We start from the raw sequence: 15,495 nt of genomic DNA, 5'->3' as shown, positions 1-15,495 counted from the left end.
GAAGAGGAACGCCTGTGGCCGTGACAAAAGGTCCCACAACGACAACTACAGTAACCTAAAAATATTTTTATTTTCAAGATTTATTTCCTCGTTATTAACTGATTTTTGGAAAAAAGTCGGAAAAAATGTCATTTGATTAGATAGTGAAACAATTCGACTGAAAACGCATGAAAATCGAGATATTAAATCCCGAAAAATTTTTAGGTTACTGTAGCTGTGGGACCTTCTACTACGGTCTCCCGCGTTCCTCTTCGTCAGATATTTTTTCATAATTTCTGCGTGATCGATTTTTTAATGAATACGTTAATTCTACTTCATTTCCACGTGTTTAAAATATTGACGAGTTGATTATAAATCGCAGAGTGGTTATTCCGCGACGGAGAATCGAATTCTCCTCTCAATCAACTCTCTCTCGAAATGGCATCGCAATTTCTCCGTTCCACCAACTCGCGTTACGTAGCTGGAGTTCTCGCTGCTCTCGGAGCCGGATCTGCTCTCTACACCCTCACTCCACAGGTAAGAAATGCAATCACTGAATTAGCAACCACTGCAGTGGTTCCATTACTCGATAATACTTGAAAGTACTCGATTAATTCGATCATCTTTCATATTATCAGGAGTATTGGGATCAACTTGTAGCTTGGTGGAGTTCCTTCAGGGAAGAGCCCCCGAAATCCTTGGTGAAAATCTGAATATTGGAGATTTTATATTTTTTTGAATTTTCAGCAAATCCAAGCAAAGTCTGAGGTTGATTCTGCTACCATCAAGAAGATCGAAGAGGCCTATGCTAAGCTGAACGGTCCAGAAGGAGCCAAGTGCAAATCTCTTTTGAAGAAACATCTGACGAAGGATGTCGTCGACAAACTGAAGACAAAGAAGACTAATCTTGGAGCCACTCTCTACGACTGCATCCGTTCGGGAGTTTATAATTTGGATGCTGGAGTTGGAGTTTATGCTCCAGATGCTGAAGCATACACTCTCTTCGCTCCACTCTTCGACAAGATTATTGAGGAGTACCACGGATTTACTCCAAAACAAAAACAACCACCAGTTGATCTCGGAGAAGGAAAGACAAAGGAGTTCCCACCATTGGATCCAAAAGGAAAATACATAAAGTCGACTAGAATTCGTTGTGGACGTTCATTGAAAGGATATCCATTCAATCCATGTCTGACTCAAGACAACTATCTTGAGATGGAAGGAAAGGTGAAGAAGGCTTTCTCTGAATACTCGGACAAGGAGCTCAAGGGAAAATACTATCCATTGGATGGAATGAGCAAAGACACTCAAAAACAATTGATTGCTGATCACTTCTTGTTCAAGGAGGGAGACAGACATCTTCAGTATGCCAACGCCTGCAACTTCTGGCCAAAGGGACGTGGAATTTTCCACAACAACGACAAGACCTTCTTGATCTGGGTGAATGAGGAGGATCACATGAGAATCATCTCCATGCAAGAAGGATCAGATGTTGGAAAAGTTTTGGACAGACTTATCAAGGGAGTTCGTGGAATTGAGAAGCAGGCTAGTTCTTAAACAATCAGGATAGTTTATATATGTATCCTATTTCAGGTTCCATTCTCTCGTGACGATCGTCTCGGATGGTTGACCTTCTGCCCAACGAATCTCGGATCCACCGTCCGTGCATCGGTTCACATTGCTCTACCAAAACTCGCTGCTCGCAAAGACTTCATTGAAATCTGCGAGAAACTTAACCTCCAAGTCCGTGGAATTCACGGAGAACATTCGGAATCGGTTGGCGGAGTCTATGATATTTCCAACAAGGTAAATAGGAAACAAAAAGTAGAAAGAAAAGAAATAGTGTGTTCCTTTTGCCGTTCCTAAAACAAACAAATAACTTTCGAAAAAATGAAAATTGTTTTTTTACAGGCTCGTCTGGGACTTTCGGAGTACCAAGCTGTGAAACAGATGTATGACGGTGTGAAGAAGTTGATTGAGATGGAAGAGAAAGAGAAGTAATCTATTGAATTCGATATATAGAGAACCACTCGTAACCATCAGAACAAATGAAATATTATTTATGTGTTTATTTTTGATAAATAAATGGTAGTAGAATGATTCTTTCTTTCTTTTTTTCTCTTCTTTAATCCCTAGTATTGTTACCCGTGCTCGGTTAACTTCTTTCACACAGAGACACTTGAGCCCATGTTTGCTCGTTGAGGCGCCGCCTCAATCGGCGCCCCCTAACTTCCATACTCTTTACGAAAAGCTCTACTGTTTTCTTCTGTTTTCAGCTTGACTTTACATATTTTTTCGTGCACTTTTCTAGATATTTTAGTTACTGTATAGATTCTAATAGAAGGGTCTCTAACTTTTAACATTGCACCAATTTATATCGGTCCCCGTCAAAGATATAAAAAAGTTGTCAACTAATAAATTGTTTACCATAACATCAGAAGTGTTTTCAGTTGACAAAATTTTGATATCTTTCATAGGAACTGAAATAATTGAGTTCATACATGACAGTGTGGAAGCTCTTCTATTACAGGAAGCTCTTCTATTACAAAAACTATGATGTTTTATTGTAATACTTTCAGATAACGATGGCAGCTCCAACAAAGCTTGAATTAATATCTCTTCCTGGAAGAGGGAGAGCTGAGACCATAAGATTGCTGTATGTTTGGATTCATTGAATTGACTTTCAAAAAATTTTTTTTCAAAGTTTAACTTCAGATTGGTCTTCACTCACAGAAAGTTTACTGATACTCGTTTGACGCTTGCTCAATGGAAGGCCAAAAGGAAAATGGGTTTGTTTTAAGAAGTAAGGAAATCAAAAAACTCGAAAAAATTCCAGCGGGATTCAACGACGATACTAAATTGCCAGTGATGAAAATCAACGAAACAAGAACAATTATTGGTGTCATCGACATCTGCAGACACATTGCTCTTCAATATGGTCTGTATTTTTGAAAATAGTTTTGAGTCAGTTTTGAAGTTTTCAGGACTTTATGGAAGTTCCAGTGTTGATCAGGAGAAGGTCGATGAGGTGATTCAGAAGTTGGAAGAGTTGAATACTGCGATGAATCCAATTCTCAGAGCCACTATCACCAAAAACTATGATGCTAGGGTAGATTGTTTGGTTTTTGGAAATTTCTTCCACTACTTTCATTTCAGAAGGAATGCTGGAACGTGTTCAAGGAAGAATCCTTGTTCCCCCTTCTCCGAAAGTATGAAGAGTTGCTCGGCGAGCAAAAATTCTTGACTGGAAACCAGGTAGGGGGAATGTAATCACGAAAACCCCTTATGAAATTTTTACAGTACACCTGGGCTGATATTGCTCTCGTTGAGTTCTTGACTCGTTGCCAACAATGCTATGATAGTTTCTATCTGGCTCATTTCGAAAAACTTCGCACATTCTGTCAAGTGTTTGAGTCTCTTCCACACATTCGTCCATACATTCAAGGAAGATCCGATTCCTTTTTCTAATCTTCGTTTTCAATTTGTTGCTTTTTTTCAAATTTAATGTTAAATAAAACGATTCCGAACTTGCCTTCAGATTTTTTTTCAGAAGTTTTGAAATCCGAAAAAAAGAAATCCCTAGAAAATGAATTCAATGTTGCTATTTTTGAGCTCTTGGTTACTTTGATTCTGGTCTACTTAACCATTATCTAATCCAAAAATTATCATATTTGATGTAATAAAAAGCTGCCCAAACCGTCAATCTGGATCTCAAATATCTGAAAATCACAGTGTTTCCTTGAATTTTATATTTTGGAAACATACTGAAGGCCATGAAGGCAATCATCTACAAGGTCTGAAAAAAGAAAGCCGCAAAAGTTTTGAACTTTGAAAAGATCTGAACTGGTCAGTGTCTAACTAGATACTTTTAAAGAAAACATTTACAACAGTAATCAGCAATCGAATTCAACCTCTGGGTTCCGATGATAACGAAAAAAAGCCATTAATAAATTAAATAGAAGAGAAATAAGAAAAATGGGTGGATGTACAGTAATCAATTATTTTTTGTATCCTTGTCGGCGAAATTCTTTTGAAGTTCAAGAATAAAAAGAAGAAGAAAGGGACTTGATAGATACGCTCATCTGTTGAAACTGAAAAATAGTGTGGTATCGAGAGAGATTCCATGAAAAAGGTGTGAGAAGCAAAGAGGAGAAGATGAAGAGAAATGGGATCTTTTTTCGTTTTGATTCTTTTATTTTTGTGTCATTTCTCTCTCATACAATCACTTTGATGACTTTGGTTTGATAATGATTTGACAAGGTGTTCTTCTTGGATGTCATTTGAAAATTAAAACATTTTATATCCTCTACAAGAAAGCATCATTCTCTGAATTATTTCTCTTCGTCCTTATAATGATAATGAAGAGCATGGATATATTTTTCCAGGTAAGAGATTATTCTCCATGTCGCTTCTTTTAATCCATTTTCCTCGATTACCATTTCGAACTGAAAGTTAATTATGTCAACATCTTAATTTCAATTCATGTTTTGTTATCTCCTCGCTATCACTCATTTCAACACTTTCTAACTCACTCCTCTCGCAATGAGCTGTACATCGTCATGACCACCTACTCTATCGTCGTTCATAGTCTTCAGAACATTTGCAACTTCGATTTCAGCCGCCATTCGGGTTGTTCCTGTGTTACGGAGCAGTTTTGCCAATATCTGAAAAATATTGATTCAGTAGAATAGCAATTTAATTAAACGTGAGAAGTGAATCGACGAACCAGCAAAAAAACTTTTTGGGTCATGACCTACATTTTTTATGTTATGACCTAGATTTTTTAGGTCGTGACCTAGATTTTTAGGTCATGACCTAGATTTTTTAGGTCGTGATCTGGATTTTTGGGTCGTGACCTGGATTTTTTAGGTCATGGTCTAGATTTTTTGGGTCATGATCTGGATTTTTTTAGGTTGTGGCCTAGATTTTTTAGGTAGTGACCTAGATTTTTTGGGTCATTACCTTGATTTTTTAGGTCATGACCTGGATTTTTTAGGTCATGACTTAATTTTTTAGGCCGTTATCTGGATTTTTTGGGCCGTGACCTAGATTTTTTAGGTCATGACCTGGTGTATTGTTTTGTTCGGAAAGTCCTTTTCACTTTTGATATGTTGTTTTCAAACTTCGTTTTCTTGGAGGGGATAAAAGCGACGAAGTTGTCGTTTTATCAGTATGCTAGTGAGGTCTAATAGTGTCTACACCCCAACGGAGATCATTCTCCTCTTTTCGTGCAGTGAGATATGCCCACTGTTTTCGCCTCTAATAATTTCCATTTTTGGACTACCATTTTATTTGTATTTCTATCTGACCTCAGATCAACTGAAATCAATCACCAATTTGTGGAGGTTAACAACGAAGATGCACCCTTTCGAACAAACTTCACAACCTGGATTCATCAATTTGAAAAATGAAAATTCTCGTTGGACGAAATCCCCCTCCAAAAAAGCATACGGGCTCAGATTTGGACGCATTAAAAACCGGGATTGAAAGGGACCCGTCTCAAACTGTGCGGGATATATCAAGTTCATCCGTGGCAAGCCTTTCATCAAAAAGCCATAAATTGGGAACTCTCGGCAAAGTAAAAAAAGTGGGAAAATATGAATCACACCTTTTCGCTCAAAGCAACTTTGTTTCATGTGTGGGCACCTGTTTGAATCTTCTCATCCTGCGTTGCACACATGAATGTTGAAGTTAAATCATTACTAGTGGCGATAAATGGGTAATGTATGATTACTATAAACAACAATACAAAGGGGTTGACCAAGGCACTCAACCACCAGATGTCCCGAAACGTGAAACTAACGTTAAAAATGGAATGTTTTCGGCATGGATGTCTACCAAGGAGTGGAGTATTGGGAGCTGCCAGATAATGGTGTCACTTTTATGACCGATACCTATTTTTGTCAGGTGACATAACTCAGACTCCATGTGGATCTCCATTGGAGAGAAACACAAAGACTCATTTTCAAAATCGAAATTCGCAACCTCATGCGGGAAGGAGAACGAAGACCGATCTCACTGGATACGGCTAAACGGTTCTGTCTTATCTACAGTATAGTCCAAACCTTGTACTGTCTGACTACCGCCTATCCAGCCATTTCTACCGACATCTTGATTGAAAAAAAATTTACTTCAAAGCATGATGTCAAAAATGGGTTGACCTGATTTTGAACTCGCTGTGACCGGAGTTCTGGAAGGAAGGCATCCACAATTTGGTGGGACGTTGGCAGATAGTCACTGATAACAATGGTCATTATCTTCAATTTATCTGACATCGTTTTGACCTTTTTTATATCGAATGAATCTGACGCTAAAAAAAACTTTCCGAACAACCTAATACATATATAACAAGTAGTGAATTTCAAAAGTTTTAATTTTCACATCAAAGTACTGAAATTTCAAAAAATTTTGTGAGCCACGTGAATCTTTTGAATCTCCCAAAAAATGCACCGTTAAGTTTTTGGGAGCAACGTGTTTTTTCAACAAATATAACAGAAATATTAACACTTTCTGAATATTTTTCCCAAAATTAAAACTTTTGAAAATCACTACTTGTTATATTCCTAATTTTCTATATTCCTAATATTGTTACGGAAACAATCCCAAACTCCCGAAAAATGTCGTTTAGAGTGAACATTTTGCAAAAAAAGGGGGGGGGTTCGAAAATTTCTGATTTGTTTTGGAATTTTCCGAAACACTTTTTGGAAAATAGAAAACTTTTCGAACACTTTAATTCAATAAGAATCCTCAGTCGGAGTCCCTATTTCAGTTAACAATCCTCACCACTATCACAATTGACCCAAGAACACAATCCCATGGTATCAAATCAATGGCCTTACCTTATTATCAGACACTCTGATAAGAAAAAATATCGGTGACAATGGCAAATGTTGAACGTCATCTGGAGTATGAATATGTGGTGAATCAACCAACAAAAGATGCAATCTCGATGTCATTCTCATTATTAATTCCACTTCTTGGTTTTCATCTTGTCCTCTATCATATTCAGAATCTCTCAATCCACGTAACCATCTTGCTCCTTTCCGATCACCGGTTTGTTGTCCACTTCCAATATCTGATTTCACATATTTGATCTTCTTTCCAAAGTATTTCAAAATTTCTTCTCTTAAAGCCAAATGCAATAACTGTGTTAGTCGAGAATGCTGGAGTGTTGGCCCGAGAAGAATAATGGGTCGACTTGAAGGAACAACTTTGTATGGGCATTTTGGTTCCCAAATACTTCTCGATCTATCCTGTCCCGGATGTTCGGATGTGCTTTGAGATGCGGTTACTGTAGTTGGATCCTCATCTGATACCATGTAGTTAGCCAGACGTCGAGCAGTTGGAACAAAACCAAAGTTGCTGTGAGACCTTACGATTCGACCAATCCACCAATCAGAGTTGAATTTCTGAAGCAATTAGTGTTTTTTTGAACAGAATCTGAACAAACAACAAAGTGCTCCAGCTCTGAAGCAAACTCATTAGTAGCAATCCTAAAGATTAGAACCTAACGTCTACGAAAGTTCTGAATTCCTTTCCACCTGCTCACTCCGATTACTTCCATTGAATATTAAAGAAAAACTTTTACTCACCGCATGAATATGAATAAAATCATTGGTCTGAAACGATATTGTGTGGTCTTTCAATGGGCTCTTTTCATCCAAACTCCCGTCGTAATCCCTCATTGCTTGTACCGCAAACGCTACATGTTTTCTCTAAAATTCAGGTCAGGGAGTTTTGAAAATAAACTTTAATCTAACCTTCGCATGTTGCAATGCTCTCAAAGCTGAAAAATGCTCTACGTCTTTCTTGTGTTGATCATCCTTCTGAGAATTGTGCATTAATTTTATTCCAGGCTGAAAAAAGGGTTCAAATCAAGAAATTCAAGAATATAGGAAACCTCATTAGAAGATAATTTGTATGAATGGAGATAGGCTTGTAGATTTTCTCTTGCCACGCTATGCATTTTTGAAATCTGAAAAAAGCTTGTTGGTCCTATAGAATTCAGAATAGAAATCGGATGTTGGATTCTCTATGGATTGAGAAATATCCATCTTTTTGGTACTTACCTCGAAAAATGTATCCTCTGGGAATGCGCGTGTGAAGATATATGAGCGTCTTCGACGAGCGCGGCTCGACGCTTACAATCAGTGAAAAGATGCACACCAAAACTAAACAAAGGTTCGTTTGTTTCTTATTTCTCCTAACCATATTCCCCCATATTCTTTTTGGTCCTCTTTCTGGGTTCAAATCGAATTGCGATTCGGTTCGTTAGTCGGTAAATTTTTTTTCCGGGACCGGCTTCTGCTTGATTGGATACCAGATCCATCGGACCTCTTTTCCGGCATTTGCCCAGGTGTCACGTTCAAAAGAAAAATGATAGACAGCAGATGAGATTGAGGAAAAGGGGGGGGGGCTTATTTTATGGTAACCGACAGGTGTTTCGTTCTGGAACAAGCCCAGGGCAAATGAAGGAAAGAGGGCAATCAATTAGGAAAAAAGGTGACTTCCATCTGATCATCTGCCATTCGTAGCTTCATAACACATATTTTGAGGTCACATGGGCCTTTTCACAATCGAGTTCAATTTTAAATGTTCTTCCCTTTGAACCACAACTCACTGTCGATTCTCCACATCCCTCAGTTTCACCCGTTCGCCTTCTGAATAAATTTCAAAAACCGCCATTGGGTCTGCTGTCGTCTCGATTAGAAATGATCTCATCTCCATCTTTCTCATTTCGTTTCACATTCAAAATTGGACATCTCCGTTTACCCTCTCATCTCTTCAAAGAGATTACCATCTTGTCAAGTTTCCTTGAACCATCACCCCCAACATGAGTTGTTACAACAAAATCAAGATATGAATTCTTTCTTTTTTCAATTTAAGTCTTCATGTTTTCCTTATACCTACACCCCGAAAATGATGAGATAGGGTGTGGCGGTGGTGGTGCGAAATTCAAATCGGTTTCTCCTTCTTCCCTCTTGCGTGACACAGACAGCTGCGTATGTATGAAGAGGAGGGCCGGAGACTGTTTGAATGCGTAAGACATCACCATCTGGGTCGCAATTAGCATTGTGCATGTCCCCCCCGAAAGATGTCCTCTTCTCTCTCAAAGGTCCGACATGAGGGAGAGTGATTCAAATATATAATTGCATTCTTTCTCCTCGGTCTGCCACCTATGAAGTGTTCTCCACGAGCTCCCTCATTATTTGACATGTTAATTAGCTTCAGATCTCAAAACAATTGCGATGGCAACCACTCATTTGTCACTACTTAGAGTTCAGATGGTGTTCCACCTGAGAGCCTCATAAGATTCGTTTTGCTGATGATGAAGTTTGAACTGTCAAGCATAGAGTCCTCGGCTGTCGCCTTGTAACGGGTTCTGGTATGAATTGCCCAAAAACGGCTGAAAAGCTCATGTTGAAAAAGTTAAAATTGAAATACAACTAGAGTGGAACCTTTTAAGTTTGCTTAGTCACTACTGTAGAGTTTGGGAAATTCACTGAACCAACAAACTTTTCAATAAGAAATCCGAGTTCTAATCAAAATTGTCTTCCTTTTTTTCTATGATATTTTCTTGAAATGTACAATGAGCTAAGTCTTCTGCTCCAAATGAATTCGCTCCTCATTATATAATCTTCCTCTATTGACAATAGTTTTTGTTCAGCGATGACATTAAACCTTTGACTGCTTGTTCTTATTTGTCTACTTTCAAATTTTCTCATTTTGTCTCTCCAACTGCGTTATTTAATACTTTTATAAATCTTTTGAATTACCACCTCAATTACCACCCAACGATCGACCTAATCTCATTCTCACCCGTCGCAATCTCGTCGATATTTTCTTTGATAAACATCTGAGAAAAAGGTTACGCCATTCTTTACTTTTCGCTAATGAGATTACAACTAGATTAGGTAATTCAGGTTATCTTACAAAAACTTAAAAATTGAAAATTTGAATTGCGAAATTTAAAGAAAAATCTAACGCCCCAAATCGTCAACTTTGATATAGCTCATTTTCTGTAAAATATATTAAAAAGTGGTCAACTGACAAAATGTTTTTCATAATATCAAAAATATTTTGTTAGTTACTAACTTTTTGATATTATTCACAGGAATCGAGATATATGGGTTCAAAGTTGAAAACTAGGGATGTTATTCTATCATAGTGTTAACGGCAATTAGAAATTACATTGGCTCTTCTAAATCAGCTATTCTACAATTTTTGAATATTTCATCGTTATTTTCCTTTGCAAACAATCGGTTTCATGTGTTCTTGTTGTAATTAATTTTCCAATATAAACATATTCAAATCTTCCGATTCGATTTCTTCCTCTACTTGACCATAAATACAAACACTCTCAGCTCTTCTTCCGTTTCCGGTCCACTAAATTACCTAATCAGTATACATCATAAGTTGTCAATCCATCATGATCCTCTTGTCCCTTCTTTTCCACTATCCATTCCACCAGGTCCCTCGAATAATCCATTATCCTCGTCCTTTCGGATCAAATAAACACAAGAAGAGAAATAGAGGGTATTATGGTCATTTGACACAGGTCCGTTCGTCGGGAAAATGTACGGGGCGAGGTATCAGATTTCGATACGGTCCCACACAAGACGGGACCGCCTGTCTTTCGGGGTCACCAGAAGCGCTTTTTTTTTAAAGATAGAGAGGGGGAGAGGTATCAATGTCACATTTGTTTATTCTGTGTTTCTGTTTGGTAATGAAGAAAAAGAGTGAGACAGAGCAGTAGTAGTCTGAATGAGCAGCAGACGCAATGATTCATAAAGAGCTAGCCAGAAAGTTATGAAAGGTGGTGAGCTTCCTGTTGTGTGTGTGAATGAGAATAAACAGAAGGGAACGATAGGAGTATGGATATCATGATACCCTTATTTCTGATGCTGAGAAAATGTTCATGGTTTTAACATCTTCTACCGGGAAACAGGTTTATCATCTGGGCAACTATAATCCCATGTGTTCGTCTCTAGAATTCACTTTGTTATTTACATTCTAGAAATAAACATCCTGAAGACTAACTGCCAAAATGTCTACGTTTTCTTGGATAAAATACGGACGATGCACGGAACCTCAAACTGGCACCTGAAGAAAGTGAGGCTTGTCGCAACTTCTTGGCGCAAAATTTGGCTACAACACAGTTTTTGAATTTTCCATTTTTTTGGAAATTCAAAATTGTCAAATTGCTAGGTGCCATATTTCAAATCAAGGTTCGCTGCGGTGACGATGATTCAAAATTTTGAAGCCGCTTAAAATGATTTCAGTGGCAACTTTTTTTTGGAGATTAACGAAAAAACAGAAGTATAAGATATTCTAATAAGGAAATGCAAATTTAAATTTTCTGTTGAAAGACAACTAGACATATGCTAACTACTTTCAAATTTGGATATTTTCAACGCAAGCTAAAATTTGAGCGGTGCTTTTTCTTGAGTGCAACTGGAGCAATATGTGGAGTGCAACTCAAGATAGATTCATTCTCAATTTGAATATTGTCGACACTAATATCCGTTTTCATCGGATTTATCTCCAGATTCCCACAGTTTTCACCTGGATCTCCTTTCCTCTCTCACCCCTTTTTTTATTCGGATTTCACTCAATTTGTCACTTGATTTTGCATGCCTCGCCCATCTCAATTTTTCCTGCGTTTCCCTCTGTTTTCACCCCCAATTTGACCTCAAATTTGACGCGTGCCGTCTCCATTTTCCATTCAAATCTCAGCTGCGCCACCTTTCTTCACCGGCAACATCAAACAATTACTGATTCACTACTTCCCTACTTTTCTTTTCGTTTTTTGACAGCCGGCGCCGAAAAAAAAAAGAAACATGACGTCTCTGTCTCCCATTCAAGTAGTTTTTCAAAAAATGTGCTCCTCGTTTTGAATATTATTGAAATCTCTTTTTTTTACTTCCCAGGTAGATGGATAGCAGCATCAAAACAAAACTAAATGGGTATACTGTAGAAGCTGTGTCTTGAAATTGTTCCACCCGCTTTTGTTCCCATTTTCTAAACGGTCCGATCATAAAAAAAAGCCCCCAAAACAATGAAGACAATAGAGCCCCTAGCGGAAGAACACGAGATGCATCTATTTCGCGCCTATTATGACCCATTTTTCGAAAAAAAAATAATTTTCGTTCAATACATCTGTATAGCTTGTTGTTTGGGTTGTATAAATACTTTATTCCGAAAACGAAATTTAAGTATTTCATCTCTGGTGAGTTTTTTGTGTAGTAAAGGCTGATTTGGAGATATTCTAGAATCCTTTTCTTTAATTCTAGCTTCTCCTTTGTTTCAGTTCAGTATTTCATGTTCAGTGTTTCGGTTATCCGGAAGGAAAAAAAACAGTACTTTGCTGCAGCCGAGGCTGCCAACAGTTCTTGAGTTTTCTAGGCCATTTGCTTGTCCACGTGGACTCCAGGACCATGCGCCTTGAACTTTTGAGCTCGTTAATCGCTTCAACATTAAAGGCGCATGGAATTTCCTTCAAACGTCTCGGTTGGCTTGCCGTGGAGTTCACAAATGGCCTAGAAAAATCGAGCTTTTTTGGCTGCCGGCTCCCTCTGAATAACCGCATAAGGTCTAGGTAGAATGCTTCTCTACCTAATAACAATAATACGAACATCATTGTCCGTGATTGGAAAGTGATAGTGAAGTGCTCTTTCTCTTCCACTTAAGACACACCTTATCACTTTTGAGTTGTTCCCCCTCTTGTAATACATATGCTAATTATACAAACGAGTCTCTTCATCTCTCTCGTTTGTTGTCGGTATCTCTATCTGTCAACAAATAGAAATGAGCCCGCTGCGAGAAGACAGAAAATGAGCGGTTCCCCCCTCATTCTATCTACCGTAATCCTTTTGCCGCCTTTTGCCTTGAAAGAGAATGAAACAGTGGTGATAAACGAAGTGAAACGAGCAGTTGATAGGAGAGCATTGTGTGTCTGAAGTGGATCACTTGAAAATGGATGGATCCTTGTGTGGGATACTGTATTCTAAAAAGGACCCACCCCTTTTGACAAAATCCGCTTTCATTTTTACCCTTTGAGCAATACAGTACTATTTTTCTAATCTATTGTATTACTGGAATGCTGAAATTAATGGTATGGATTATGTTTTTTTAATAGGTCGTTGAGGTTTTTTTAGAAGAAACACTTAAATTTTACAATCCTCAAATCCTGTAATTACCCGGTCCACTCCGATCCGAAACTCGGATGACCTTTTCATCGAAGATATCCATAAGCCTTCTAACCTTTCGTAAAATGAAGGTTTTCTCCTTATTTATCGTCTTCTTCCATATACATACAGTTATATGACATTCTTCCTGTCCGATTTATCCTTTCATCTTTACCGCCATCATCATACCGTGTGAATGTGCCAGTTATACGAGCCCGGGAAACAGACATCGAAGAGCTTTTATTACCGAGAATCGTTTCTTACAGACGTCGTTAAGGTTTGGTTCTTCTAGTTGTCGATGTTTTTTCTTGATCGAGCTGTTTCGATATCTATCAATGTTGTGAGGATAGATGATAATTATCACAGATCTCGAAGATCCATTTAACTTTTTCTTTAATTCATATTCATACGATTCAATCTCTGAAACCGTTTATTTTCCCATTCCCACAAATAGCATCTTTCAAAATTTCTACATCTGTTGTCACCCAACTGTGATCCCAACTACAGTAATCTTGGCACTTTGCCTCGGGCATTCCACGTCACAGTGAACATTATGATGAACAGGGGGGCTTGGAAACGACACAAACGTCAAGAAGCATCTCATATGTAAGAGTATGGACACAAAAAAACGAAGCAGAAGGGAGGGGACAACGAAAAAGAGGGATCGTAGACAAATAGGGAGAAAACGACAACGACAACGTCTTCTTCTACGAAGGGGTCTTCGGGCGGCAAATGATTTACTGCCCCACCATCACCCACCCTTCAGAAAAGAAGACCCCCGTTTTTTTCTTACTCCTTCACTCGTTTTTTATTATTTTAGCTTACTCCAATTTCAATCTTCCATCTCAACCAGCTCTTTTCACTAAACTTCTCTCGAGTTTTTCCCTTCTCTAGAACTCTTATTCATTACTGTAGTCCCACCCAATATTGAGGTAAACCCGTGTTCTAGCTAGTATAAATTACATTACTGATAACCTGATAACAATACCTTCGTCTCTAGTAGAGGTCACTTATTCCAGCTGCTCCAAAGCTGGGGGCGTGCTGGAGACGATAAGAGGAAACCGATAAGAGAAGAACAGGACGGGTCAATTAGTCAGTCAGGTGTAGTACACTCTTAATGATCTAGAGGATTGATGATGGCTGTTTACATCTTATCCACTTATTTTTCCTATCATAGCTTCTCCATTCGTTTATGGGCTTTAACAATCAATATTTTTCTTCTATTTTTGGCGCTGATCTAGTTTTTTTCAGACACCACCCTGTTGTTTTTCTGGTATGAAAAATCGGAGCTAGCTGAGGTCCCACAACGACAACTACCGTAACCTAAAAAAGATTTTTAATTTCCGGATTTTATCTCGATTTTTGTGGGGTTTCAGTCAATTTTTTCGCTATCCAAAAAAAACTCGACAAAAACCAGTGATAAAATACGAAATTTTGTTAGGTTACGGTAGTTATCGCGGTGGGACCTTCGGCCCCCGCCACCGGCGTTTCTCTTCCACAGCTCCGATTTTTTTTTCTTTTAAACCACAATAAGAGTAAGAGTAAGAGGTGTAAAAGTTAAACGTTTGTAAAACCCCAAAAGGGTTCTGAGAGTGCTTCGGTCTTGTCATCCCACTTTTTCGATCTAAACCATAGACTTTTCATTCCTTCACAACTGGCCTACTCGTCCAACATCTCATCTCCAGTGAGCCACCATTCAGCACTTTGACAGAAAAGTGTGAAAATAAGTAGGCCATATCCAAGTGACACAGTTGAATCTAAACAAAAGTGAGATGCCCCATACCACCAGAGCAACAGAGGTTACTGAGATCATTTTCAATGAAGATGAAGAAGATGATCTATTATATTTATGACAAAGACAGTTGACTGACTGGAGGTTGAGAAGAGGCAATAGAGAGAAAGGGAGCATTCGAATTGAACGGCTTGTTACTGTTTAGGCTTTTGAATATCGCTTCTAGATATTCTGGGGATACTGTAGTTCTCATCTGGAGAAGTGCTGCCTTCGATGTTTCACGCCTAAATGAATCAAAACATTGCTTTCCTTTTTTCATATATAAACAAATGCTTGCCTTTACTCCTTTCCTATACTCTCTCTCCATCTTTCATGTATGAATGTCCTCCAAAAATTCAAACGTTCCGTCTCCATTTTTCCTTTTTCACGCTAATCCCCTCCTCCCAGTTTGTTCGTTTCTGAATGGTAGGCGGGAAGAGGATGGTTGCATGTCAATTGATGATCAATCGATGTTTTTCCTTAGACCTCCGTCCTCTTCTTCTTCGTTTCCTTGTATCACTCCATTTATCCCAATATTTCTACATAAATTATTGACAC

At 38.3% G+C, this 15,495-nt stretch overlaps 3 protein-coding genes across 3 annotated transcripts; 2 read left to right on the top strand and 1 right to left on the bottom strand.

Moving 5' to 3' along the window:
* Window positions 1-417: 417 nt before the first annotated feature.
* Window positions 418-1,980, top strand: CBG04232 (the record flags this gene model as incomplete). Its single annotated transcript, XM_045243394.1, has 4 exons — window positions 418-516; window positions 727-1,524; window positions 1,573-1,785; window positions 1,891-1,980. 4 exons carry the CDS (start codon window positions 418-420, stop codon window positions 1,978-1,980), a joined length of 1,200 nt encoding a protein of 399 aa, XP_045092617.1.
* Window positions 1,981-2,564: 584 nt separating this feature from the next.
* CBG04233 lies at window positions 2,565-3,447 on the top strand (the record flags this gene model as incomplete). The annotated part of the gene is made up of 6 exons (XM_002639549.1): window positions 2,565-2,635; window positions 2,695-2,768; window positions 2,816-2,917; window positions 2,964-3,088; window positions 3,136-3,234; window positions 3,280-3,447. The coding sequence occupies 6 exons, from the start codon at window positions 2,565-2,567 to the stop codon at window positions 3,445-3,447; spliced, it is 639 nt and encodes a 212-aa protein (XP_002639595.1).
* An 863-nt stretch (window positions 3,448-4,310) lies between these two features.
* On the bottom strand, window positions 4,311-7,945 carry Cbr-ccb-2 (the record flags this gene model as incomplete). The annotated part of the gene is made up of 6 exons (XM_002639550.1): window positions 4,311-4,424; window positions 4,512-4,643; window positions 6,819-7,388; window positions 7,572-7,694; window positions 7,740-7,835; window positions 7,880-7,945. 6 exons carry the CDS (start codon window positions 7,943-7,945, stop codon window positions 4,311-4,313), a joined length of 1,101 nt encoding a protein of 366 aa, XP_002639596.1.
* Between the last annotated feature and the right edge of the window lie 7,550 nt (window positions 7,946-15,495).

Source organism: Caenorhabditis briggsae (assembly GCF_000004555.2).
Source record: "Caenorhabditis briggsae complete genome, chrI, whole genome shotgun sequence".
Lineage (NCBI taxonomy): Eukaryota > Metazoa > Nematoda > Chromadorea > Rhabditida > Rhabditidae > Caenorhabditis > Caenorhabditis briggsae.
This window is presented reverse-complemented; position numbering and strand designations above follow the sequence as displayed.